Raw genomic sequence first — 27,485 nt, forward strand, 5'->3', positions numbered from 1 at the left:
CAATGATTTGCAAGCGTTGCTCGTTAGTAAGTCTATTCATGATGAAATGTCAAAGCATACTGAGCATCTTTCTCTTTGACACCATGTCTGAAATCCCACGTGATCTGTCAAATACTAATGCATGAAAATCCTAACCTCAAAAGAATCACCCTTTATATAGACCCCAACACATTTGACGGATGTGATATGGTATCGAAAATTTAGATCTACAAAGTGGTGCAGGGTATAATATAGTCGGCCCAGCCCGACTTTAGACTTTCCTTACTTGTTTTTTACTAACATTGTGTTCCACCCTAGTGCATTAGCCAACTTAAATTTTGAGTCTAAAGATTTTGTAGAAGTCTATCACATTCTTCCAGATCGAGTGATATTTAAATGTATGTATTTGGGACAGACATTTATATATAGCCCCCAACACATTTGACGGATGTGATGTGGTATCGAAAATTTAGATCTACAAAGTGGTGCAGGGTATAATATAGTCGGCACCGCCCGACTTTAGACTTTCATTACTTGTTTTTGTCAAAATTCGTTTTTATACCCACCACCATAAAATGATGACGGAGGTATAATAACTTTGTTATTCCGTTTGTAACATATCGAAATATCGATTTCCGACTATATAAAGTATATATATTCTTGATCAGGGAGAAATTCTTGATCAGGGAGAAATTCTGTTGTAATCTCGCTACAGTCTTCAATAATGAAGCAATCGTGCTAAAATTTTGCATTTTTGCAGGTCAAGTTCGAAGATGGGCTATATCGGTCCAGGTTTTGATATAGTCCCCATATAAACCGACCTACCGATTTGGGGTCTTGGGCTTATAGAAATCGTAGTTTTTATCCAATTTGCCTGAAATTTGAAATCTAGAGGTATTTTATGACCATAAAGAGGTGTGCCAAAAATGGTGAGTATCGGTCCATGTTTTTGTATAGCCCCCATATAGACCAATCTCCCGATTTTACTTCTTGGGCTTATAGAAACCGCAGTTTTTATTCAATTTACCTGAAATTGTAAATCTAGATGTATTGTAGGACCACAAATACGTGTGCCAAAAATTGTGAGTATCGGCCCATATTTTGGTATAGCCCCCATATTTTACTTCTTGGGCTTATAGAAACCGCAGTTTTTATTCAATTTACCTGAAATTGGAAATCTAGAGGTATTGTAGGACCACAAATACGTGTGCGTATCGTGAGTATCGGTCCATGTTTTTGTATGGTCATCATATAAAACGACCTCCCGATTTGGGGTCTTGGGCTTATAGAGTCTTCAATAATGAAGCAATCGTTCTGAAATTTTGCACAAACTCGTCTTTTGTCTGCATGCAGGTCAAGTTCGAAGATGGGCTATATCGGTTGATAAAGTCCCCATATAAACCGACCTACCGATTTGGGGTCTTGGGCTTATAGAAATCGTACTTTTTATCCAATTCGTCTGAAATTGGAAATCTAGAGGTATTTTAGGACTATAAAGAGGTGTGCCAAATATGGTTAGTATCGGTCCATGTCCATAACAAAAATCCACAAAATGATTTTGAATGACCGTAAAATGAAGTTGATCGAGATAGCAGAGGCCTTAAAGATATCAAAGGAACGTGTTGATCATATCGTTCATCAATATTTGGATATGCGGAAGCTCTGTGCAAAATGGGTGCCGCGCGAGCTCACATTTGACCAAAAACAACAACGTGTTGATGATTCTGAGCGGTGTTTGCAGCTGTTAACTCGTAATACACCCGAGTCGATATGTGACAATGGATGAAACATGGCTCCATGTAATGCCCAAGTTCTTCACTGAGTTCACAATCTCTCACCCAAAAAATTGAAAAATCCACCCAAAGCCTAATTGTAATTTTTATATGAAAAACTTCTTTTGCCCATATCTCCTTAAATATGCATCCTGGAGCGAAAAGGACCTTAATTCGTGACCACCCCCAAAAAATTTGAAAAATCCACCCAAAATCTAAAAAAATTTTAATTTGTATATGAAAAACTTATTTTGCTTATATCCCCTAAACTAAGCATCCTGGAGCGAAAAGGACTTTAATTCGTGACCACCCCCAAAAAATTTAAAAATCCACCCAAAACCTAAAAAAATTGAAATTTGTATATGAAAAACTTCTTTTGCCCATATCTCCTAAACTAAGCGTCCTTGAGCGAATAGGACTTTAATTCGTGACCACCCCAAAAAATTGAAAAATGAAAAGATTTTAATTCGTGACCACCCCCAAAAAATTGAAAAATCCACCCGAAACTTAAAAAAAATGAAATTTTTATATGAAAACCTTCTTTTGCCTACATCTCCTAAACTAAGCGTCCTAGAGCGAAAAGGACTTTAATTCGTGACCACCCCCAAAAAATTTAAAAATCCACCCAAAACCTAACGACATCGATATCACTTGGAAGTTGAAAACCGAGTTTACCCAAAACAAGACATTTGGTCTTCCTGGGGTTAAGGTAGAGACTGTTTGCTATCGCCCATCTCTGAACTGAGGTCAGATCATCATTCAACAAAGTAGCCGGATCGTAAATTGTCAGCATACATGTGTATCGTACAATGGTTCAAACGCAATGGAAGGTCGTTGATATAAACGGAAAAAAGCAGGGGGCCAAGAACAGATCCCTGGGAAACACCCTTTAAACTTGATCGAACATCAGAGACACATGTCCGATTATGCACAGACTGTATTCGTTCGCTTGAATAAGAATTCAGCAGACGGACAGAACGTGAAGAGAAATTGAAGAACTTTCCCAGTTTCAAACATCACAGGGGGGCCAAGAACAGATCCCTGGGGAACACCCTTTAAACATGAACGAACATCAGAGACACATGTCCGATTATGCACAGACTGTGTTCGTTCGCTTGAATAAGAATTCAGCAAACGGACAGAACGTGAAGAGAAATTGAAGAACTTTCCCAGTTTCAAACATAATAGGGAATAATTGACGGTGTCGAATGCTTTCGAATGGTCCAGTAAAACAAGAAACCCAGTCTTACCACTGTCTAATTCAGTGCTCAAATCCTCACACACGTCCGTTAGGACAGTGAGACAGCCATGTCCCGGGCGGAAACCTGATTGTCTAGTCGATATCAAAGAGAATTGCGTCAAGTGTCCCATCATCTGATCATGCAATAACTTCTCAAAGATCTTGGAGATATACGACAGAATCGCTATTGGACGATATTCCGTTACAGGCTTTGGAAGAGGAATCACCTTGGCATGCTTCCAACTCTTGGGGAAAGAGCTGGTGGTGAGAATGGTGTTGAAAATATAAGTGAAACCTTGGATCTATCCCGTCACTTCCTATCGCGTTAGATCTCACACCCCTAAAATCCCGTAAAACATCAGACACCCCCACACAATTAAACTCAAATCCGTAAAAGTCGTCAGAATGAATAATCTCTTTAATCATGGAATTTACACTATTCCTGATTGCACGGAATTCGTCTTTCAGAGCAAGCGATTTGAAACGTTTCCACCTCATGTAGGCCATATCCCTCCTCTCAACAATGGTTTTTTTGCAGTATGTACGTTTGTAATTTATGGTTCAGCAGTCATTTGGTTGTTCCTCAAAACTTCACAGGACTCCATTTCCTTGGGTGTAGTTAAAGATTTTTTTTATTTCAATCCATCTCATTTATATTCTTTCTTACATATTTATGGACTTAAATTGCAAGTCCATCATTTGCAATTCTTGAAATCGCCACTTAAATATACTGTTTATGTATTGTAGTATTGGTGAAAAAAAACAAACATTTTACTCAAGCAATAGCTTAGTCAGCAAAAGAAGCATATGGAATATTTGGGTTTTCCGCCTCAATTTCCATTTCTAATGATGGCACTTAAATTTTTATGATCAACAAATAAACATACATAAATTTTTTGGGTAATTTCTCCATAACAGTTTGTCATTAATAATAAGCGGATATCCATCAATTCATTGAATAATGTTGGGTCATCAATGTATAAAAATGAAATGAATACATTGATATCCAGAAATATGTGGCCCATATATTACTGGATATCATTTGTAATGGCATGATGTAAAAATTTTTGCCAGTGGGATGGCATACCTTCACTCCGAAAAAAAGTCCGAGCCAAAGACACGGATACTATCTTAATGGAGAGATTTTTGTTCTGTAATCTCGAAAATACAAGGCACACCTCGTACTTGGGATTTTTTTTTTTTGACCGGACGATCAATGAATACGAGCGGGGTGTTACCATTGGTCGTTACCACGGCCCACACCATTGATTGAGTTCTGGAGGTTCCAAGGTCATTTTTAAACCCGCCAACATTGAATCGTGATGGGGGTATAATAGGTTTGTCATACCATTTGTAACACATCGAAATATCAGGAAGAAATTCTAAGACGATAGAACCATGGCCGTCTGTTTGTCTTTTGTAATCACGCTACAGCCAGAGATGGTCTGTATCAAACTTTTTTAGGTTTGCGACTATCGCAAAGTTGTAAACGTCACATACGCTTCGTAAATGTAGAAAAAGTAACAAAAGTCGCAAACTGAAAATACTTTAGTCGCGTCAGCTAGGCAGCGAATTCGATGATATCCAAGACGATGGTATGTGCGAAGTAGTTTCAATTCTTAGGAATGTTCACAATTTTCGGGTTTAGTCCCCACATTTTCCCTATTGACTTTTACACAAGTACAGGGTAACCGTGGATTTTCTCGTCCTTTCTTAGCTTTAAGTTCAATCTCCTACCTAATATAACCCCAAGGTATTTTGCACACTCACCAACGGGAATTTCGATACCATGTAAGAAAATAGGCTTGACCATGGGAAAACTTTCACAAATTTCTGCAGAAACTCACAGCGAATGCTGTCAAACTACGTTAAAAAATGTTCAGGATTTCTTCTATTCAAAATTTAGTTTTCTACAGTAGGTTTACGACTTTTGCAACATACGTATTATACCGTCGCAAATGTATGTCGCAAAAGTCACAGTTTGTGACAGGCCAACCCTACAGCCTTAAATAATGGCGCAATCGTTCTGAAATTTGGCAGGCAGGTCAAGTTCGAAGATGGGCTATAACGATTCAGGTTTTGGTATATTCCCCATATAAGCTGACTTCCCGATTTGGGGTCTTGTGCTTATAGAAACTTTACACCCATAGAAAAAATCATGAACGGCGTGGTCATTTCAAAACGATCCGTGCATGAAAGTCAATCAACACACATGTGTTGTCAAATTGAGAACAGACGGGGTTAATCTGACAACGTTAAAATGACACCATGTGTTGTCAAACCAACAACCAGTGTTCATGATCTGACAACGTAATGGTTACGAATTTAAACAAAATTAAAACAAGTATATACGGCCGTAAGTTCGGCCAGGCCGAAGCTTATGTATCCTCCACCATGGATTGCGTAGAAACTTCTACTGAAGACTGTCATCCACAATCGAATTACTTGGGTTGCGGTAACACTTGCGGCAAGGCAAGGTTTGATGGCAAGGTATCTTAAAACTTCCTAACACCGTCTTCTAAATTACAAGGTAGTCCATACGTAGTATATATTAAACTAAACAGGGCCGATTAAATACGTATATAATTAAGTTTAAAGTTTCTATAGAAATAAAATTTTAACAACATTTTCTATAGAAGTAAAATTTGGAAAAAAATTTCTATAGAAATAAAATTTGGAAAAAAAAATTCTATAGAAATAAAATTTTGACAAAATTTTCTATAGAAATAAAATTTTCACAAAATTTTCTATAGAAATAAAATTTTTACAAAATTTTCTATAGAAATAAAATGTTGATAAAATTTTCTATAGAAATAACATTTTGACAATGTTTTCCATAAAAATAACATTTTGGTAGATTATTTTTGGCTCGAGTGGCAACCATGGATATGAACCGATATGGCCCAATTTTTGTGTGATTGGGGATCGGCTATATATAACTATAGACCGATATGGACCAATTTTGGCATGAATATTAGCGGCCTTATACTAACACCACGTTGCAAATTTCAACCGGATCGGATGAATTTTGCTCCTCCAAGAGGCTCCGGAGGACAAATCTGGGAATCGATTTATATGGGGGCTATATATAATTATGGACTGATATGGACCAATTTTTGCATGATCATTGGGGAACATATACCAACACCATGTACCAAATTTCAGCCGGATCGGATGAAATTTTCATTTCTTAGAGGCTCCGCAAGCCAAATCGGGGGATCGGTTTATATGGGGGCTATATATAACTATGGACCGATGTGGACCAATTTTTGCATGGTCATTAGAGAACATATACCAGTACCATGTACCAAATTTCAGCCGGATCGGATGAAATTTGCTTCTCTTAGAGGCTCCACAAACCAAATCGGGGGATCGGTTTATAGGGGGCTATATATAATTATGGACCGATGTAGACCAATTTTTGCATGGTTGTTAGAGATTATATACTAACACCGTGTACCAAATTTCAGCCGGATCGGATGAAATTTGGTTCTCTTAGAGGCTCCGCAAGCCAAATCGGGGGATCGGTTTATATGGGGGCTATATGTAATTATGAACCGATATGGACCAATTTTTGCATGGTTGTTAGAGACCATATACTAACTCCATGTACCAAATTTCAGCCGGATCGGATGAAATTTGCTTCTCTTGGAGCGATCGCAAGCCAAATTTGGGGTCCGTTTATATGGGGGCTATACGAAAAAGTGGACCGATATGGCCCATTTGCAATACCATCCGACCTACATCAATAACAACTACTTGTGCCAAGTTTCAAGTCGATAGCTTGTTTCGTTCGGAAGTTAACGTGATTTCAACAGACGGACGGACATGCTCAGATCGACTCAGAATTTCACCACGACCCAGAATATATATACTTTATGGGGTCTTAGAGCAATATTTCGATGTGTTACAAACGGAATGACAAAGTTAATATATCCCCATCCTATGGTGGAGGGTATAAAAAAATTTCCGCTACCGTGACTCGAACCTGTGTTGTCTGCACCATACGCGTTAACAGACGCCTTAGCACATTGCACCACCGTCAGAGTTCACATAACAACGTATAACGATTATTTTAAGACCATTTTTATGGCCAAAGAAAAACGAATGTCGTTCATGAAATCGTGAACGCCCGTGGACGACATCGTGAACATTCCGTTTTAATTTTTTGTGAACGTTTCCGTTTCATTTTGTCACCGTTCTTTCACGATTGCAGAACGTATTTTTTTCTATTAGTGTAGTTTTTATCCAATTTGCCTGAAATTGGAAACCTAGGGGTATTTTAGGACCAAAAAAAGGTGTGTAGAAAATAGTGAATATGGTCCATATAAATAGACCGACCTCCTGATTTTACTTTTTAGGCTTCTAGAATCCGTAGTTTTTATCCAAATTGCGTGAAATTGGAAATCTAGAGGTATTTTCAGACCATAAAAAGGTGAAAATGCTGAAAATGTTGAGATTCGGTTCATGGTTTGGGTATAGGCCCATATAGACCGATCTTGCGATTTTACTTCGTAGGCTTCTAGAAACCGTAATTTTTATCCGATTTGCCTGGAATTGGAACTATGTATAGGTATTATAGGACCACAAGGTTAGGTAAGGTTGCAGCTCAATGTATCAGGCTCACATAGACTATTCAGTCCATTGTGATACCACATTGGCGAACTTCTCTCTTATCACTGTGTACTGCTCGATTCCATGTTAAGCTCAATGACAAGGGATCTCCTTTCTATAGCCGAGTCCGAACGCCGTTCCACATTGCAGTGAAACCACTTAGAGAAGCTTTGAAGCACTCAGAAATGTCACCAACATTACTGAGGTGGGATAATCCTGAACAACTTTTTGGTGTTCGGTCGAAGCAGGAATCGAACCCACGACCTTGTGTGTGCAAGGCGGGCATGCTAACCATTGCACCACGGTGGCTATTGATGTAGGTCGGATGGCATTGCAAATGGGCCATATCGGTCCATTTTTACGTATAGCCCCCATATAAACGGACCCCCAAATTTGGCTTGCGGACCCTCTAAGAGAAACAAATTTCATCCGATCCGGCTGAAATTTGGTACATGGTGTTGGTATATGGTCTCTAACCACCATACAAAAATTGGTCCACATCGGTCCATAATTTTATATAGCCCCCATATAAACAGACCCCCCAAATTTGGCTTGCGGACCCTCTAAGAGAAACAAATTTCATCCGATCCGGCTGAAATTTGGTACATAGTGTTAGTATGTGGTCTTTAACAACCGTGCAAAAATTGGTCCCCATCGGTCCATAACTATATATAGCCCCCATATAAACCGATCCCCACATTTAGCTTGCGGAGCCTCTAAGAGAAGAAAATTTCATACGATCCGGCTGAAATTTGGTACATGGTGTTAGTATATGGTATCTACCAACTATGCAAAAAATGATCCACATCGCTCAATAATTATATATAGCCCCCATATAAACCGATCCCCCGATTTGGTTTTGCGGAGCCTCGAAGAGAAGCAAATTTCATCCGATCCCGCTGAAATTTGGTACATGGTGTTAGTATATGGTCTCTAATGACCATACAAACATTGGCATACATCGGTGCATAATTATATATAGCCCCCATATAAACCGATCCCGAGATTTGGTTTTGGAGCCTCTTGGAGGAGCAAATTTCATCCGAGTCAGTTGAAATTTGGTACATTGTGCTAGTATATGGCCGTTAACAACCATGCCTAACTAGATCCATATCGGTCTATAGTTATATATAGCCCTCAGATAAATCGATCCCCAATCACACAAAAATTGGTCCATATCAAGTTCATAATTGTATATAGCCCCCATATACACGGTTGAAAAAGACTGTTTTTCATATGTTTGGCTATAAACATTATATGTTTTGAACACAATTTTTTAAACACAATATTTTTGAGTGCAAGCATATAATGTTCATAAACTAGCATAACATGTTTGGGACATATATGTTAATATGTTAGAACATATTATGTTTGGGACATAAAATGTTTGTAAATATAATATGCTTGGATGCAAACATATATTAATTTAGAAATAGCCTATAAACATATATGTGTTTAGTAGCTTGGAGCGCTATTTAACAGGGAGCGATATTGAATTAAGTTGGTGGTTGTTGCTTGTTATTACAAAATTAACATTTTATTTTTCCTTGGGCAATTGATCAGCTACTTCTTTGATCCTTACAAACTGTGTGGTCCGCTGTTCGAATCCCCGTCCGGCAAAAGGTAAAATTAAAATAAAAAAAAAAAATCATAAAATTGAATAATTTCATCTACAATGTTTGTATTACAGAAAAAGGTGCTAAGAACTAAAAAATCGCGTGGGCAGAAACCAAATTTTGAGCATTCAGGTCGAAAACCTATGTTGTTAGCACCTATATGACCTGTTTATTTTCATAATTCATTATGATTGTAAATATATAAATAAATAAATAAAATTTTGAGCACAATATTGTTTGGGAGAATTTTTTTAAGCCTATAATATTTTTGGGTTCAAAATGCTTCCAAACATATTATATGGTCACATAATAACATATTGTTTTTTGGAAGACAACATTATTGAATTTGGATGCAAAAATACAAAATGTTTGGAACTTAGACTACCCAAACCTATATTGTTTAGACCAATATGCTTTCAAACATATTATATATTGGTAGAGATCAAACATATAAATGTTTGGGCAATACCCAAAAATGTATATGCTTGAAGCAAAATATGTTTGGGAGTATATGTTACAGAAGCGATTTTTTGTGAGGGTATAAGCGACCCCCATATTTCAATTCTGGCTCTCTATGTACCGTGCCAAAGTACATATCGATTCGTAATTATTTGTAGACTTACAAATAATTGTCTAATATATACCACGTATGGACTAACTTACAATTTAGAAAACGATGTTAAGAAGTTTTAAAATACCAAAACCCAAGTAATTCGATTGTGGATGACAGTCTTTCGTAGAAGTTTCTACACAATCCATTGTGGAGGGTACATAAGATTCGGCCTGGCCGAACTTACGGCCGTATATACTTGTTTTTGTTTACTTGAATAAATTCACCTTCAGAAAATGACTTTGTTTTGTATATTTGTATGATTTAATTTCTATGTGATTTACTTAAAACCGAGCACATCCAAGGGGCTTTTATCTAATTTTTGTATTTGAAATATAAACATTATTCAATTATACAAATGAAACAAAACAAATTCCCATTGTCAATAATGCATCCAAATCATTTACAGATTTATTTGTAGTTTTATTGTGACCATGACCACTTTGGCAAATAAATTAAAAATAAAAATTTCTATGAATTACATTGGTAGAAAACATTCTGCTACATACTCAACAATTGTAACAAGTTTATATATAAAACTATTCCAAAAAATAAGTTATACTACGCAATACTAAAATATCCCTGATAATTGATTATATTCAACTACAAGTAACTCTTTCTAAGCTTTTTACAATGACATGTAATGTTGCAGCATTTGCAAAATAAACCATGCCAATATCGCTATACTTATACTGCTACAGTTGTTGGGCTGTATTTAATGATACAAAGCTCTGCATTTCGTGCACTCAGGCCGCCACAATACAACTGGCCATCATTATAGCCAAAAACGCCATAGCAATCCACAAACCATTAAAAATTTGCTTAGTAGCAAATGCAAATTAGTTTTCAACAAACACAATCGAATAACTCATGGTACTACACGGCCAAAAAAAAATTTGTATTATATGTTTGCATCTAAAAATTTGTATTACTCTTTAATCACTGTTGCCACAATTTCTGGAATTCTATCAAAAACAAACAAATTCTATACACCCAGAAAAAAGTGCCTTCGAAACTAAAAGAAAGAAATGTTCATCAATTTAGTTTAGGCAATTTATTTCCATTAAGTTAAATAATAAAATTTACTTGCTTCAGTAAAAAAATCCTAAACTGAAAGCAGTTAGGAATAGTTCATTAACTAGAACAAGTATATACGGCCGTAAGTTCGGCCAGGACGAAGCTTATGTACCCTCCACCATGGATTGCGTAGAAATTTCTTATAAACACTGCCATCCACATTCGAATTACTTGAGTTGCGGTAACGATTGCCGATAGCAAGGTATCTTAAAACCTACTAACACCGTCTTCTAAATTGTCAGTAAGGTGGTATATATTAAATTAAAAAAATTAAATACGTATATAATTCAGTTTGAGAAAATTTTCGATAGAAATGAAGTTTTGACAAAATTTTCTATAGAAACAAAATTTTAACAAAATTTTCTATAAAAAATAAAATTTAACAAAATTTTCTATAGATATAAAATGTTTACAAATTTTCTTATAGAAATAAATTTTTGACAACATTTTTTATAGAATTAAAATTTTGACAATATTTTTTCACAAAAATAAAATTTTGACAAAATTTTCTATAGAAATACAATTTTGACAAAATTCTCTAATAAAATTTAAACGATTTTTTTTTTATAGAAATAAAACTTTGACAAAATTTTCTATAGAAATACCATTTTAACAAAATTTTCTATAAAAATAACATTTTGACAAAATTTATATAGAAATAAAATTTTGACAAATTTTTCGATAGAAATAAAATGTTGACAAAATTGTCTATAGAAATAAAATGTTTACAAAATTTTCTATAGAAATAAAATTTTTACAAATATTTTTTAAAGAAATAACTTTTTGACAAATTTGTTTTATAGAAATACAATTTTGACAAAATTTTCTATAGTAATAAAATTTTGACAAAATTTTCCATATAAATTAAATTTTGACAAAATTTTCTATAGAAATTAAATTTTGAGAAAATTTTCTATAGAAATAAACTTTCGACAAAATTTTCTATAGAAATAAATTTTTGACAAATTTGTTTTACAGAAATAAAATTTTGACAAAATTTTCAATAGAAATTAAATTTTGAGAAAATTTTCTGTAGAAATAAAATTTCGACAAAATTTTCTATAGAAATAAAATTTTGACAAAATGTTCTATAGGAATAAAATTTTGACAAAAATTTCTATAGAAATAAAATTTTGACCAAATTTTCGATAGGAATAAAATGTTGACAAAATTGTCTATAGAAGTAAAATGTTTACAAAATTTTCTATAGAAATAAAATTTTTACAAATATTTTTTTAAAGAAATAACTTTTTGACAAATTTGTTTTATAAAAATAAAGTTTTGAAAAAAATTTCTATAGAAATTAAATTTTGACAAAATTTTCTATAGAAATTAAATTTGTCAAATACTTTTTAAAGAAATAAATTTTTGATAAATTTGTTTTATAGAAATAAAATGTTGACAAAAATTTCTATAGAAATTAAATTTTGAGAAAATTTTCTATAGAAATAAAATTTTGACAAAATGTTGTATAGGAATAAAATTTTGAGAAAATTTTCCATAGAAATAAAATTTCGGCAAAATTTTCTATAGAAATAAAATTTTGACAAAATTTTCGATAGAAATAAAATGTTGACATAAGTGTCTATAGAAATAAAATGTTTAAAATTGCGACAAAATTTTCTATAGAAATAAAATTTTAACAAAATTTTCTATAGAAATAAATGTTGACAAAGTATCCTATAGAATTAAACTTTGACAAAATTTTCTAAAGAAATAAAATTTCAAAAAATTTCTTATAAAATAAAATTTTGACAAAATTTCCTATAGAATAAGATTTTGACAAAATATTCTATTCGCTCTTTTGGTTAAGCTACTCTTGTTTTAAAATTTTTTTTATAGAAAATTTGTGACAAATTTGTTTTATAGAAATAAAACTTTGACAATTTTTTTATAGACATAAATTTTTGACAAATTTTTTTATAGAAATAAAATTTTGACAAAATTTTCCATAGAAATAAAATTTTGACAAAATTTTCTATAGAAATTAAATTTTGAGAACATTTTCTATAGGAATAAAATTTTGACAAAATGTTGTATAGGAATAAAACTTTGAGAAAATTTTCCATAGGAATAAAATTTCGGCAAAATTTTCTATAGAAATAAAATTTTGACAAAATTTTCGATAGAAATAAAATGTTGACATAAGTGTCTATAGAAATAAAATGTTTAAAATTGCGACAAAATGTTCTATAGGAATACAATTTTGACAAAATTTTCTATAGGAATAAAATTTTGACAAAATTTTCTATAGAATTAAAATTTTAACAAAATTTTCTATAGAAATAAATGTTGACAAAGTATCCTATAGAATTAAACTTTGACAAAATTTTCTAAAGAAATAAAATTTCAAAAAATTTCTTATAAAATAAAATTTTGACAAAATTTCCTATAGAATAAGATTTTGACAAAATTTTCTATTTGCTCTTTTGGTTAAGCTACTCTTATAGTTTAATTAACGCATGGTTTTAAGCCGAGATTTAAACAACAACAACAATGATTGAAAAAAAAAACTAACGATAACAAACAAAATAAACAAAATAAAATGTTGATAATAATATTTTCTATATAAATAAAATTTTTTGATTTTGTTTATAGACATAAAATTTATATTCATCATATATAATATTACAAATACTGAAATAAACTTCTAAAATAGAATAATAAAACATTTATTTCGAAGAAGAAAAAATTTCTTCATACTCACCACAAAAACTTAATAAAAACCTTCAAAATAAAATTTTTTAAATGTGGTAAAATGGTAATTTTTTTAAATGTGGTAAAATTTTATTAAAATTTTGGTACATTATTTTTGGTACTAAATCAATTTTTGTACGCTCCAACATACAATGATGGCATACTAACCTACCATAGGCATTCTGGTCGAACGCATCGAAATTTTGACCTCAGACCTCAAAAGTTTATAAGAGGTCCGATCACCAAATAGCAGCAATATTTGTGGTTTTTCTACTGCCAAAAAGTTGTAAACGTCGAAAAAGTCATATACCTGTATAAAACGTAATAAATGTCAAAAATACTTACAGGGTTCTTAGATTTGTTTTCACAAACTATTTTCAATATCCTAAGGCATGAAAACGTCATATTGAAGTATTTTAGACATTACTGTGGGAAAAATCTGACTAACCTACAACGAGTCGGAATGCAAAATACCAACCACGCCGATTTAAATCTGTAAGTAACCCCGATTTTAATATGGTTACGTGAAATTGAGCACAACGTTTGTCTTCGTATGATTCAGTACTCGATTCTGGCTGATATTATCATATTCTTACTATTTTCTATCGGGAAAAGACATTCGAAAAAAATTAAAAAAGTAAGACATAAATGCTTCTAGAAACGTATGTATATTGAACAAATTCTTATATTGTCAAAAACTAAGTATTTTACGAGGGCTTACGACGTTTTTGACATATTGCCACAAAGGACCTATCACAGGATTAGTACCAGTGCTTCAGTTTGTCGCAATTTTTAAATTTTCATTTTCAATTTATTGATTTATATACTCTCTTGATTTTAAAACCTTATTGGGTTTAGGCATTTACCTGTGGGTCAACATATTCCAAAAGCTTTTCCTTTGTGGTGTGATTGGGATGATAAAAATAAAACTAGTTCCTAAGAGCTTGTTCCAGTCTAGTCCTACTAGTAAGTTCTCACAGGTCATGTCCACATCGTGTCTTGCAGTGTAAATTTACCCCAGTGGCCGGTCACTTCACACCAGGGAGTAGTCCCGTATCGGTTCTCCACCACGCTTGCCACTCGACCCAAAAATAATCTACCAAAATTTGGAGAAAATTTTACCACAAAAACAACCAAACAAAATCAAAATCTTATTTTGCACAATTTTATTTCTTAGAAAATTTTATTTCTTTGGAAAATTTTGTCAAAATTTTATTTCTATAGAAAATTCCCTACGGCAAATGGATCAATCCCAGGACCGGTATAGGGTAAGTCCCTGGTGTGTATGGACCAGTCATAGTTCTGGTTCAAGCGTATGGAATGGACCGGTCACTTTAACATGGGTTTATCATTGGCTGGGAAAATTTAATTGGAAAGGACACGTCTTTGAATTTCTTAGTAGGACTACCCCATAGACACCTGCTCATGAAACAGTATGGGACAAACTATTAGGACCCTATTTCCATCCGTATCGCACCACAAAGGAATGTGTTGAACAATAAATAATTCTGGTAAAGGGTGATACGGTCAAAATTTGTCAAGGGAAAACGCGTGTCAATCGGTGAAATCGTTTATTCAAAAAATCAAATTAAATTTCTTTTTCAAGTTCAATTAGTATAAAATTCAGGAAAAATATTCAGTTAGGCTTCCGCTTTTCCAAATCCGAATCGCCGGGCCCCACGCTTGACACCTGCCATCAGATTTTGTACAGCCACCTTGTCCACCTTCTTCGCCGCAGAAAGCCAGTTTGCCTTGAACTGCTGCTCGTCCTTAGCAGTTTTTTTGGTCTTCTTTAGGTTCCGCTTCACAATAGCCCAGTATTTCTCAATTGGGCGGAGCTCTGGCGTGTTGGGAGGGTTCTTGTCCTTGGGAACCACCTGCACGTTGTTGGCGGCGTACCACTCCATGGCCTTTTTACCGTAATGGCAAGATGCCAAATCCGGCCAAAACAGTACGGAACAACCGTGTTTCTTCAGGAAAGGCAGCAGACGTTTATTCAAACACTCTTTCACGTAAATTTCTTGGTTGACAGTCCCGGAAGCTATGAAAATGCTGCTTTTCAAACCACAGGTACAGATGGCTTGCCAAACCAGATATTTCTTTGCGAACCTTGACAGTTTTATGTGCTTGAAAATATCTGCTACCTTTCCCCTTTCTTTTGCCGTATAAAACTCCTGCCCCGGAAGCTGCTTGTAGTCGGCTTTGACGTAGGTTTCGTCGTCCATTACCACGCAGTCAAACTTCGTCAGCATCGTCGTGTACAGCCTCCGGGATCGCGCTTTGGCCGTCGTATTTTGTTTATCATCGCGATTTGGAGTCACTACCTTCTTGTAAGTCGATAGTCCGGCTCGTTTGTTGGCTCGATGCACAGTTGTAGAGGATACACCCGGGTTATTTGCGGCATCTCAGAGAGAGAGGTTAGGGTTTCGCTTGAAACTAGCGGCAACTCTCTTTGTCGTCTCAGCGGCTTCCGGTTTTCGATTTCCCCCCGATCCAGACTTCCTGGCTGTCGACAAACGTTCCCCAAACACTTTAATTACATTTGTAACGGTTGATTTGGCAACTTTTAGCGATTTCGCCAGCTTTGCGTGCGAGTAGCTCGGATTTTCGCGATGCGCGAGCAAAATTTTGATACGCTGCTCTTCTTGCTTGAACGGCATTTTGACAACTGAAGAGTGAATTCCAAAATCAAAATAGGAGCAACATTCTATACACATACACCTTCAAAATGAGGGGTGTTCAGGTTTTTTAAATGCAAAATTGAAAGAAATACGTCAAGTTTATATTGACCAAACTTTGACCGTATCACCCTTTAGTTGTAGTGTAGTAAAAGTGTGGATTCAAAAATATTTTAATATCAAGTGAGTATAAAAATCAATAAATTATATGACAATTAAAAATGTTGATAAACTGGAGCACTAGTACCAGTCCTGCAATGGGTCCATTAGTGTTTAGTCAAAATTTTATTGCTATAGAAAATTTTGTCAAAATGTTATTTCTATAGAAAATTTTGTCTAAATTTTATTTTTATAGAAAATTTTGTAAAAATTTTATTTTTATAGAAAATTTTGTCAAAATTTTATTTTTATTGAAAATTTTGTCCCAATTTTATTTCTACAGTAAATTTTTAAAAATGTTATTTCTATAGAAAATTTTATTTTTAAAGAAAATTTTATTTTTATACAAAATTTTGTCTAAATTTTATTTTTATTGAAAATTTTGTCTAAATTTTATTTCTATAGTAAATTTTTAAAAATTTTATTTCTATACAAAATTTTGTCAAAATTCGTTACTCAGAAACTCAATTTTTAGAATTTGGGCGTTTCCTAAATTGGATTTTCGCTAAATTCGTTAAGCAGAGCTTCGGCTGTATATTAAAATCGGAATTTCAGTCAAATGTATTAATGAATATTAACATGGTTATAATGAATATTATATTATTGAAAAATAATTAGCTTAATTTTAATGAAATTTTCCTTGTGTATACCCATGTAAATAAATGGGGATTTTTTTGCCGAAAATGACCCAGCTGTGAATTTGAAATGCCCGCCCATGTAAAATGAATCTGTACAAAGCTTTCGGACGATTACTCTATCATTGAAGGCTGTATATGATTCTTTGTTTCACAAAGGGAATGGTAAAATTATTATACCGCCCACCCTATGGTGGTGGTTATAAAAAAAACAGTATTTCATTCTGGGATAAGTGAATTTTATGATATCACAAAATTGCCCTACAAAATTGTTTGTATTGGCACTGATAGTCTATTTAGACACAATGTTTTCATACCTGATTGAATGTTGGGTCATAGAAGATGAGTTAGTGGCGAGGTAAGGGTGAGGAGGTGGGGAGAACGGGTAACACCAAATGGTTTTGGCTGATATCTTTCCGGGAGGGAAAACACACCCAATAGGAAACATATACCAAAGATAATTTTTTCTCCTCTCTGTTTGCTTTTTTTTATCAACAAACATCATAGCTTTTACTGTTCGCTGCCACTAAATGAACATCGCATGTTGAACACGAAATGTGGTTGTCGTTATGGTTGTTGCATCAAAAGCAGGAGTCGTAAGAGTAGCTGATATCGTTATTATTGTTGGCTAACCGGCAATGTTCATCCGAAAAAATTGGTTTATATTTTTCAACGGATGTGGTTGAACTAAAAGTTACTATATGCCCGTTAAGAATACCTCTTATATTTGTATGTGAATACTCATATGCGGGTGATTGCAGCTGTGTGAGTGTGTGTATGCGTGTATCTGCTTGCAGATGACATCGAATAGCAACATTGTGCATCAACAGCAACTACTACTCCATAGGCTATGGACCAAGTGAACAGTTATTGTAACATACATAGTCACAAATATAACTACTCACAGATACGAAGGGCTATAGACGATGCATTGGAAAGGAGTATTCCATTAGGAATATGGCTTTCAAAGTCTTTTACCGCCATTCGCATAAAGCGCCGTTATAGCTACGATACCCAGCAAAAAAAGAACTTCCATAAAAGTAGCTTGGATCCCTAATCTGTGATCCGTAAGTAGTGCAAACTTGGATCATCTCCAATGAATTTTACACGGGCTTGTCATAGGACGGAAGTACTCCCTTTTTGGATCCTTTGCATTGCTTTAGAAGTTGTGCCCTAGAAGTTCATTTGAAAAGAGAAATTTAAAAACGAAAAAAAAAATCAATCAATTTCACTTTTTTTTCATCCATATTTTTTATTACACTGTTAATTTTTATGTTCGGCATATATTGGCGTATAAATAACAAAATAATAAAAAAAATTTAATTCTCGTAATTTGCAAAACCTTCTCAAAAGAACTTCCATGGAAGCGAAAAAGTCAAACGGCACAGGTTCAAATCCCAGCGGGGATGAAATTTATTTTTTTATTTATTTTTTTACTTTTTTATTAATTTTCTATTTTTTTTACTTTTTTTATTAATTTTCTATTTTTTTTGTGAAATGTAATTGTCCAAAATTTAAATTTGCCCTTAAAATAACCGAATTGCGTACTTTCTAATACTTGTCCAAAAGGACTGCATTGGAAGTAGAAAAAAATCATTGGAGGATCCCAATATGCGCTTTAGAAGAAATGTTTGCGGACTTGTCTAAAAGGACTGCACCGGAAGTGAAAAAAAATCATTGGGCGATCCCACGATGCACTTTAACATAGAAGAAATGTTTGTGGACTTGTCAAAAAGGACTTCCATAAGGACATATTCCAAATTGAGCATGAATATTCGACGACTGAACAAGAAATGCTCAATATTCATCCCTAATTGGATTTAGTATTTAGTAGAATTTTGTGTGGAATCCATTCATCCATTCGTATATACTTGTCGCTTTTGAAACGACCTGCTGCCACTCGTGCCAGAAATAATCTACCAAAATTTTAAGAAAATTTTACGAAAAATCTAACAAATTTTAAAAATCCCTTTTTCAGTTTTTGATCAAAGTTTTGTGGTTACTATGAAAAATATCTTTTCTTCGAAAGAAAAGTTTTATTATATTATTTTCAAAGCGTATTTCAGTATTTGCAATTTTATGATCTCTATACAGAAAATTTTGTCAAATTTTTTTCCTATGGAAAATTTTGTCGAAATGTTATTTCTATAGAAATAATTTTGTCGAAATGTTATTTCTATGGAAATAATTTTGTTGAAATGTTATTTCTATCGAAATAATTTTGTCGAAATGTTATTTTTATAGAAACAATTTTGTCAGAATGTTATTTCTATATTTTATTTCTATAAAAAATTTTGTCAACATTTTATTTCAATAGAAAATTTTGTCAAAATTTAATTTCTATAGAAACTTTTGTCACAATTTTATTTCTATTGAATATTTTGTCAAAATTTTATTTATATGGAAAATTTTGTCAAAATTTTATTTCTATAGAAAATTTTGTCAAAATTTTATTTCTATTGAATATTTTGTCAAAATTTTATTTCTGTGGAAAATTTTGTCAAAATTTTATTTCTATAGAAAATTTTGGCAAAATTTTATTTCTATAGAAAATTTTGTCAAAATTTTATTTCTATAGAAAATTTTGTCAAAATTTTATTTCTATAGAAAATTTTGTAAAAATTTTATTTTTATTGAATATTTTGTCAAAATTTTATTTCTATGGAAAATTTTGTCAAAATTTTATTTCTATAGAAAATTTTGTCAAAATTTTATTTCTATAGAAAATTTTGTAAAAATTTTATTTCTATTGAATATTTTGTCAAAATTTTATTTCTATGGAAAATTTTGTCAAAATTTTATTTCTATAGAAAATTTTGTCAAAAATTTATTTCTATAGCAAATTTTGTCAAAATTTTATTTCTATAGGAAACTTTGTCAAAATTTTATTTCTATAGAAAATGTTGTCAACATTTTATTTCTGTAAAAAATTTTGTCAAAATTTTGTTTCTATAGAAAATTTTGTCAAAAATTTATTTCTATAGAAAATTTTGTCAAAATTATATTTCTATACAAAATTTTGTCTAAATTTTATTTCTATACAAAATTTTATTTCTATAGAAAATTCTGCCAACATTTTTCTTAATAGAAAATTTTGTCAAAATTTTATTTCTAAAAAAATTGTGAAAGTTTTTTCTATAGGAAATTTTGTCAAACTTTTGTTTCTATAGAAAATTTTGTCAACATTTTATTTCGGTAGAAAATTTTGTCAAAATTTTATTTCGATAGAAAATTTGGCAAAATTTTATTTCTATAGAAAATTTTGTCAAAATTTTATTTCTATGGAAAATTTTGTCAAAATTTTGTAAAAATTGTATTTCTATAGAAAATTTTGTCAACATATTATTTCTATGGAAAACTTTTTAAAAATTTTATTTCTGTTGTTTTTATTGCAGCTTAAAACCATACATTGACTAAGCTACAAGTGTAGCTTAACCAACAGAGGAAAAGAATGTTTGTCAAATTTATTTGGGCAAAGCCCTTTAGACTGCAAGAAAAACAACAACAATGCTTAAAGAACAAAACCAACAATAACAAAACAAAAAGAAAATAAAGGAAAATTTTATTTCTATAGAAAATTTTGTCAAACATACCAAACAATAAAAAAATTTACCATATTTGCTAGAATTCTACCAACTGAGGCAACCGTGCACCTGTATCATTATAACAACTTATGGTGTATTTTCGGTGGATTGTAAAGACTAAAAGGAATAAATTAGATTGGTTGCACAGAAGGGCACACTTTCGTAGGGTGAGTCGCTAAAGAGTATTTTTTTCATTTTTGGATAATAAATATTCCTTATTGTATAACCCTTTTGGCCCATTAGCAATTGACCATATATATGCTTCTCTAGTACACCATGTCATCCGATTGCAGCTGACAAATGCTGCAACAGGAAATTGAATGAGCTAACTTTTGCAAACTGAATGAGAATGGTGGTGGTGGATGTGTTACAACCATGTTCGATAAGTGGCCAATTGAATTCCATTGCAGGCATTGGAGGATGGTCCTTTTAGCAGCCCAAAAAATGTTCTTTTTTTTTTTTTTTGCCGAATTTTGTTAATCAGAAAAAACAGAAATGCTAGGAGAATTGCCAAAAATGAAACATCTTTAGGCTGGTCATGGAGTAATTTTTGGTACAACACATGGTGGTGGTTAAATATTTCTGGGTCAAATACATAAACTAGATATTGTCAGGGGAAGAGGCAGTCATAATCAGATTGTGTTGGTATTGTTTTCTTTGTATTTTTTTTTTTGAAATTTAAGGATATAAAATGAAACGTTGCCGGCTGGATACATAGAGTTAAATGTTCTTTAGGTTAATTTTAAAGAAACACGGTTATATAATTGATCAGATCATTAGTTTGCGAATTACACCATTTTGAGTTGATGAAAACTTTTTTCCAAAGAGCATTCTCGTGAGATACTGTATTCAGAAATAATAACACGGTTCCATATCCACACTGAAAAAAAGTCAGTGGGGCTATATTAACGTTGTCATTCCATTTGTAACACATCGAAATATTGCTCTAAGACCCCATAAAGTATATATATATATATATATATATATATATATATATATATATATATATATATATATATATATATATATATATATATATATATATATATATATATATATATATATATATATATATATATATATATATATATATATATATATATATATATATATATATATATATATATATATATATATATATATATATATATATATATATATATATATATATATATATATATATATATATATATATATATATATATATATATATATATATATATATATATATATATATATATATATATATATATATATATATATATATATATATATATATATATATTCTGGGTCGTGGTGAAATTGTGAGTCGATCTAAGCATGTCCGTCCGTCTGTTGAAATCACGCTAACTTCCGAACGAAACAAGCTATCGCCTTGGAACTTCGCATAAGTAGTTGTTATTGATGTAGGTCGGTTGGTATTGCAAATGGACCATATCGGACCAATTTTACATATAGCCCCCTTATAAACAGACCCAAAGATTTGGCTTGCGAAGCCTCTAAGAGAAACATATTTCATCCGATCTGGCTGAAATTTGGTCGATATCGGTCCATAATTATATAGTCCCCATATAAACCGATCCTCAGATTTGACCTCCTGAGCCTCTTGGAGGAGCAAAATTCATCCGATCCAGTTGAAATTTGGTACGTGGTGTTATTATATTGTCTCTAACAACCATGCAAAAATTGGTCCATATCGGTCCATAATTATATATAGCCCCCATATAAACCGATCCCCCGATTTGACCTCCAGAGCGTCTTGGAGGAGCAAAATTCATCCGATCCGGTTGAAATTTGGTACGTGGTGTTATTATATGGTCTCTAACAACCATGCCAAAATTGGTCCATATCGGTCCATAATTATATATAGCCCTCATATAAATCGATCCCCAGATTTGACCTCCGGAACCTCTTTGAGGAACAAAATTCATCCGATCTGGTTGAAATTTGGTATGTGGTGTTAGTATATGGTCTCTAACAACCATGCCAAATTTGGTTCATATCGGTCCATACACGCAAAAAAATAATTCTTTACTCCCAAACGAAATTTTAGGCAAGCAAAGTTCGTTTCTCATTTGCTTTTCGCTGTAAGGAAGTGTATTTGGAAGAAAAGTATGTACTTTTTGTGATAAACGTTTATTCTTTTCCAGGATGTAAAAACAATTTCATAAAGACAAACTCAAAAAAAAAAACATTGTTTTCTTGCTAATTGCATTTGCCCTCACATCTTTCTCACATCCACGAGGTTTTTTAGGTCTTAACACCTTTTCCTGTAATACCAACAATGTAGAAGAAATTATACGATTTACTAAATTTTTAAAATTTTTTTACCTTTCGCCTGGACGGAGAATCGATCCGCGGACCATGCACTTTGTAAGCCAACACACTAACCACTGAGCTGTACCTGTTATGGTCATCAATAGATAAATATCCATATAAGTTATATTAATATAGCATAGCTTGCGGCGCCCACGAACCGAATAAACAAAGTTTATTTAACAGAAACAAACATTTAGTTTGGGACCGTGGAGCAGTGGTTGCTACGTCCGACTTGCATGCCAGGGGTCGTGGGTTCGATCCCTGCTTCGGCCAAAGTTTTTTTTTGTTTTTTTTTTTTTTACATATATTCCAGATATGTTCGGAATATTCCGAAGAAATGTTCAACATTACATTGTAGTATATTAAATTTTGAACTGTAAAATGTGTCTTATTAAAGACCTAAAGTCAGAAAAGAACAGTGTTTGATATAAACGAAATGGACTGTGTTGTTGTTTCAAAAATAACTTTTTTTATTGAAAACATAAAAATTTTGTAACAAACGAATTTTTTTTGGTGATAAAAGTTTAAAATTTTCGAAGCAATTCAAAAAACTCTATCAAAAGAAAAACGTTTTCGGTACACGTTTTCCAAACGTTTTTTTTTCTTTGCGTGTAATTACATATATCCCTCATATAAATCGATCCCCAGATTTGACCTCCGAAACCTCTTGGAGGAGCAAAATTCATCCCATTCGGTTGAAATTTGGTACATAGCACTAGTATATGGCCGCTAACAGCCATGCAACAATTTGTCCATATCGGTCTATAGTTATATATAGCCAATCGCTAATCACACTATATCGCCAAAAATAATCTACCAAAATGTTATTTCTATAGAAAATTTTGTCAAACTGAATTACGAGGGCAGTTCGGAAACTTCTTAGCCTAGCGTAAAAGCGCGGTATAAACAGAAAAACATTAAGTGTTTTGGAAACTTCCATCTCTGTTATGAACACATGTTAAAATTTGTTTCGATCTGGCAACTCCTTCATATAGAAACAGGTGTTCAAAAAAGACGCATCCGCAATTTGTTTGCAATGGAAAAGTTAGAAATGCGTGCTGTCATTAAATATTTACATAAAAAAGGTTTATCGGGACAAGAAATTCATAATGATATGGTATGTTAGGTGAAAGTGCTCCTTCATATGCAACAGTAAAAAATTGGGTTGCTGAATTTAAACTTGGTCGTAACAAGTTTAATTTCAATAACAACAGAAATTGTAGCCAAAGTGCATGATATGGTATTAAATGATCGGCGAATAAAAGTGCGTGAAATTTCTAATATCATGGGCATCTCAAATCATCGAGTCCATTTAATATTGCATGAAGAACTACAGATGAAAAAGTTTTCGGCAAGATGGGTGCCGCAATTGTTAACAGTCGATCAAAAACGCATAAGAATGAACATCTCTCAAGCTTGATTGGATCGTTTTAAGCGAAATAAAATGGATTTTAAGCGTCGTTTCATAACTGTTGATGAGACATGTATCCACCACTATACTCCATAGACAAAAGAACAATCCAAACAAAGGACTGAAGCTGGAGGAAGTGCCCCAAAGAAGGCAAAAACAATTCAATCGGCTGGTAAGGTTATGACAACGGTTTTTTTGGGACAAAGGTATTTTATTGATTGACTATCTGCAAAAGGCTAAAACAATAATTTCAGAGTACTATTGCAACCTTTTGGATCAATTAAATGTACAAATTCGAGAATAACGTCCTGGCTTACAACTCAAAAAAATAATTTTTCATCAAGACAATGCACCAGCGCACAAGAGTGTCTTAACAATGGCTAAAATCAACGAATTAAAGTACGAGTTGCTTGACCACCCATCTTATTCTCCTGATTTAGCTCCCAGTGACTTTTACTTGTTCCCAAATCTAAAAAAATTCCTTGCTGGCAAGCGTTTTACCTCAAATGAAGATGCAATTACAGTTGTCAGTCACTATTTTGAAGACCTTGAGGAAAACTATTTTAATCAAGGGATAGAATTGCTAGAAAAGCGTTGGACTAAGTGTATTGAAGTTTCAGGAGGGTATATTGAAAAATAAAAATATTTTTGAAAAACTAACTATTTTCTTTCATTGATAGGCTAAGAAGTTTCCGAACCGCTCTCGTACAAAAGTGTATAGATCCAAATGGAGAATATTAGGAAAAACAATAAACAATAAATTGGTTGTATTCTTTTCTCTAATCCCGAAATATAAAAGACATATTTTTGGTCGTAGTGAAATTCTGGGTCGATCTAGCGTCCGTCCGTCTGTTATTAAAATAACGCCAATTTTTGAAGCTTAGGACTAACTAAAAATTATTTGAATTTATTTATAGTAGCGCTATCTATATGTCAACATGGGAATTTTTCCATTGTATTGTTATAATAAAAATATTTTAATATTTGTTATCGTTTCTTTTTTCAGGGAAGTTCGTCCGCAACAGCTGCCGGTCCTGTTGCCGCTGCTGTACCGCCTCCACCACCGCGTACCATTTATCCGGGAGCTCCACCCCCAGCTCCAACGGTCACTTTAAAAGGGGTCCATCGTCCACCGGCAATGACTAGTCCTGCAACAGCTGTTGCTGCTGCTGCAGCGGGAGGTTTAGCTGGAACTCAATATCGTGGAGCTACTTGGACACCACAGGGTTATACACCAGCCGCAGCTGCAGCAGCTGCTGCTGCCGCCGTTGCCCAGCAAGCATATCGTTATACAGCACCTATGCCGCAACCAACATATGCCGCATATACACCACATACCACAACTACACCAGCTACTACAACGGTAAGTGCAACCATCGTTTACAGTTACTTTTGAAAATTGTAGAAAAAATCGATGTTTTTATAAAAAAAAATATGGAATATGTGCCTATCTTATAATATGTGATTTGTACTATGTCAAGAGTGGAGGGTACATAAGATTCGGCCTGGTCGAACTTATTCACTTGTTTCTCCTTTCGTCGGGGGAATTCACACGAAAAAAATAATTCGTTCCTCCCAAACGAAATTGTAGACAAATAAATTTGCTCTTCGCTGTAAGGAAGTTTGTTTATATATTTTTTTTGTGATCAACGTTTATTCAACTCAACAATTTCATAAAGACTAAATCAAAAAAAAAAAAACAATCTTTTCTGGTTAATTGCATTTTCTCCCACATCCTTCTCACTTCCACGTGTTTTTTTAGTTCTTAGCACCTTTTTCTGTAATAACTACAACCAATGTAGAAGAAATTATTCGATTGTATAATTTTTTTAAATTTTACCTTTCGCCTGGACGGAGAATTGAACCGCGGACCATGCAATTTATAAGCCAACACACTATCCACTGGGCCACTTAGTTGTTATTGTCATCAATAGACAATTATCGTTTTAAGTTATATTTATGTAGCATAGTTTGTGGCGATCCAAAACAAATTTTATTTAACAGAAACATACATTTAGTTGGGCACCGTGGAGCAGTGGTTGGTACTCCGTCTTGCATACCAAGGGTCCTGTTCGATCCCTGCTTCGACCGAACACCAAAATGTTTTTATACCCTGCTCCACACTGTGGAACAGGGTATTATAAGTTAGTGCATATATTTGCAACACCCAGAAGGAGACGAGATAGCACTATAGTCAAGTGTGCCAAATTTTATTGAAATCGGTTCAGATTTAGATATAGCTCCCATATATATCTTTCGACCGATATGGACTAATACGGTCCCAGAAGCCAGAGTTTTACCCCAATTTGTTTGAAATTTTGCACAGGGAGTAGAATTAGCATTGTAGCTATGCGTGCCAAATTTGGTTGAAATCGGTTCAGATTTAGATATAGCTCCAATATATAGCTTTCGGCCGATTTACACTCATATGACCACAGAGGCCAATTTTTAACTCCGATTTAGTTGAAATTTTGCACCGAGAGTAAAATTAGCATTGTTGCTATGCGTGCCAAATTTGGTTGAAATCGGTTCAGATTTAGATATAGCTCCCATATATAGCTTTCGCCCGATTTACACTCATATGACCACAGAGGCCAATTTTTAACTCCGATTTAGTTGAAATTTTGCACCGAGAGTAAAATTAGCATTGTTGCTACGCGTACCAAATTTGGTTGAAATCGGTTCAGATTTAGATATAGCTCCCATATATAGCTTTCGCCCGATTTACACTCATATGACCACAGAGGCCAATTTTTAACTCTGATTTAGTTGAAATGTTGCACAGGGAGTAGAATTAGCATTGTTGCTATGCGTGCCAAATTTGTTTGAAATCGGTTCAGATTTAGATATAGCTCCCATATATATGTTTTTCTGATTTCGACAAAAATGGTCAAAATACCAACATTTTCCTTGTAAAATCGCCACTGCTTAGTAGAAAAGTTGTAACAATGACTCTAATTTTCCTAAACTTCTAATACATATATATCGAGCTATAAATCATAAATAAACTTTTTCGAAGTTTCCTTAAAATTGCTTCAGATTTAAAAGTTTCCCATTTTTTTTACTAACATTGTGTTCCACCCTAGTGCATTAG

The 27,485-nt window shown here is 33.2% G+C and overlaps 1 protein-coding gene across 5 annotated transcripts in view; it reads left to right on the top strand.

Annotated features, from left to right (window-relative positions):
- The window catches only part of LOC142237055 (protein alan shepard-like), a 1,108,257-nt gene that overhangs the window by 567,967 nt on the left and 512,805 nt on the right, over window positions 1–27,485 (top strand). For all 5 annotated transcript variants that reach the window (XM_075308393.1, XM_075308391.1, XM_075308390.1 and 2 more), the window contains one exon: window positions 25,398–25,754. In XM_075308393.1, coding sequence (XP_075164508.1) covers window positions 25,398–25,754 — 357 coding nt within the window. The remainder of the gene's footprint in view (window positions 1–25,397; window positions 25,755–27,485) is intronic.

Source organism: Haematobia irritans, chromosome 4 (genome assembly GCF_050003625.1).
Source record: "Haematobia irritans isolate KBUSLIRL chromosome 4, ASM5000362v1, whole genome shotgun sequence".
In the NCBI taxonomy this organism is placed as follows: Eukaryota; Metazoa; Arthropoda; class Insecta; order Diptera; family Muscidae; genus Haematobia; species Haematobia irritans.